Here is a 2,500-nt window from a genome sequence, read left to right as displayed (position 1 = left end):
CTGGGAGTATGGTTGAGAATATGCCTGCGCACCAGGCACTTCAGGGGGTGCTGATGGCTGAATCTGTGTATCATCAAAGGTGAAGAAGATACTGTCAACATCAGTTGGATAGTCACGGCTATTTTTTCGGTGAACATATTTTGCTGACAAGTCAGCCGATGTTAATGGTTTCCAATTGTGGCATTCCAGAGTGTGAAACAAGTGGCACATCATATTTCTTCCATGAACGCCATCGAGACGTTTAGACCATGGAGTGCCTTGAAGTTCAAATTCAAGACTGTTTCCATACTGCTGGATCCTTTTGATTCCTAAAGCATATTGAGTTCGGATGACATCTTTACAGACCTAAAATTAATTTAATTCAGAAAAACAAAATACAAAACTGGTAAGAAAAAAACCTTTCTGCACTACATTTTACATAAATATGACATGTAAAAGCAGACTAAGATGAACCCTGTTAATTCAAAGTCACAAGGGAAAGAAAAAATACTTCGAATTAGTGGGGGTTTTAATAACCAGTTCAGAAAAAAATACTGTACGCCAAAATATCATGATGCTGGTAGGCCTTTTATGTATTACATGTATATTTAGAACAAAGATGTTAACTTCATCTGCCAAATTGTAGGAATCCTATGTCCACACGTACAGTCTTTCCTACCAAAAAGCTATGTTTGAGAACACTTTATAATAAATTGTGGTTTATTTATCGCACTGGCATATTACGCAACTTGAAAGGGTAGAATCAAGTCCATAGGAAACGAGAATAATACTTTGAATAAGTGGGGAATTCTGAACAAGCAAAACCAAGGAAAATGAACATTGGTTTGACATAACAGGGAATTCTAAATCCTGAGTTCAAAATAGTAGGGTTCCCCATTACATTTAACCAGTGGTAATGACTGCCTGTGAATAACGCATTAATAAAGTAATAGCCTTCATAACATTATCCCTAGACATTTTACCCCAGGAAAACCTATGGGTGTTCTTTCTCTGCTGAAAAACACCAGTTTCTTTAAGTCATGAAAAAGCATTAATTTTGCAATTTTGTATGCCCCCAAGGGATCTATGTATAATTCACGTTTTTCCCCATGATTGCACCTTGTAGATGCATGCCAAAGAGAAGTTTACATGCTTCCACTTTGAGCATTAAGCAATTGGCATCTTGATAGTTTAAAGCACTCAATAGTCACAGCTGGTCTAATTAAGTCTGAAACACGTTTAAAGCAACCACCTTAATCTTTCTTTTTTTCAATTTCAATAATAATTCACAATTATTCGCGAAGGCGACGTGAATAATTGTTTTAGTACAATTACATAGGTGATTATTTGATTATTCTAAAGTTATGCCAAAAAGCAGCTCCAAACAAACTAAATTTACTGCATATCCCTTCAATGCTAAGGGCTTGAAGAACTGCATAGCCACCAGTGTGGTCCTGACCACAGCTATGTATGTCAAACCTGCATTGAAACTAGTGAAAAATGCTGGAAAAAATATTTTCCAAACTGTTTGCCACTTGAAAATGAAAAGAGTCGGCTGTTACAATGTTAGAGTTTTAGTTGACTCAGTATGGCCGTGTAGCCTCATTGGGCCACATAAAGCACCCAAAAAATATTTAGCAGTTAACCAGGCTTGAGCCTGCCATCCAATTAAAAACCAGTGCCTGGTATGCACGGACATACGGACAGCAAAACCAAATTTTCTTGCACAGATGGGTTACCATATTTTCTTGCGTGCATGGAGCTCTGCTATTAATTTGCTGGTCGGTCACCTCAAGAAAATGGCTTGTGGCCATTTTGAAAAAAAAAAGTGATTACCGTGTAATAATCACCTCAAATGCAGCCAATCAGTGCAGAGAATTTTCGATAATCACCCATGTAATTATATCTATAATTAGCAACCATTTACTAAAGTGGAGGTGGCTAGTGGTGGCTTAGTAAATATCCATCACTAAGCCAATCAGGGCGTGTGTTCAGCACTATCCACTGTTTTAGTATAGACCACTAATTATTATTATTGCTGTACAATCAAGCAATGCATTTACAATGTGTCCAGGTCTCTTTCTTCACACCAGTTTCCAGAACTAAATCATGTACATAGTTGAATGCCAATGTCAAAGCTAATTTAAAGGCAGATAGCAAAAATATCAAAACCAGCCAGTCACTCTTAAAAGCACATTTCGTCATTTGCAGCCAAAAAATAATTAATGGTGATTTACATAAGTATCACCAAAATGAAAAAAAAAAATGGGTCAGAGGAACATAACAGACAACAAAATATTTCTGCTTCCTTTACGCCCTTTCTTTCACATTTGGAACAAACAACATGAACGATTATTCACTCCTTTCATCTTAAAAATACTTGAGCAGGGAATGCAGTTGTACAAGGAGAGTTGTTGGGTATTGGAGACCATGGACCCTCTTAGAAATATCACCTAACCGGTCCAGCCCTGGCAATAAATGAAAAGAAAAATTAATGTTCTTACCCTCTTGATGTTAGCTG

At 37.1% G+C, this 2,500-nt stretch overlaps 1 protein-coding gene across 1 annotated transcript in view; it reads right to left on the bottom strand.

The window, feature by feature from the left end:
* Window positions 1–2,500, bottom strand: part of LOC137990173 (uncharacterized) — a 4,810-nt gene that overhangs the window by 980 nt on the left and 1,330 nt on the right. Inside the window, exons 1-2 of the mRNA XM_068835638.1 lie at window positions 2,484–2,500; window positions 1–345 (exon numbers count right to left, since the gene is read on the bottom strand). The exon at window positions 1–345 is cut by the window's left edge and continues 980 nt beyond it; the exon at window positions 2,484–2,500 is cut by the window's right edge and continues 1,330 nt beyond it. Of these exons, the coding sequence (XP_068691739.1) occupies window positions 1–345; window positions 2,484–2,500 (362 nt within the window). The remainder of the gene's footprint in view (window positions 346–2,483) is intronic.

The sequence above is a fragment of the Montipora foliosa genome, chromosome 2 (assembly GCF_036669935.1).
Source record: "Montipora foliosa isolate CH-2021 chromosome 2, ASM3666993v2, whole genome shotgun sequence".
NCBI lineage: Eukaryota > Metazoa > Cnidaria > Anthozoa > Scleractinia > Acroporidae > Montipora > Montipora foliosa.
Note: the sequence above shows the minus strand (reverse complement) of the source record. Positions and strands in the feature narration are given on the sequence as shown.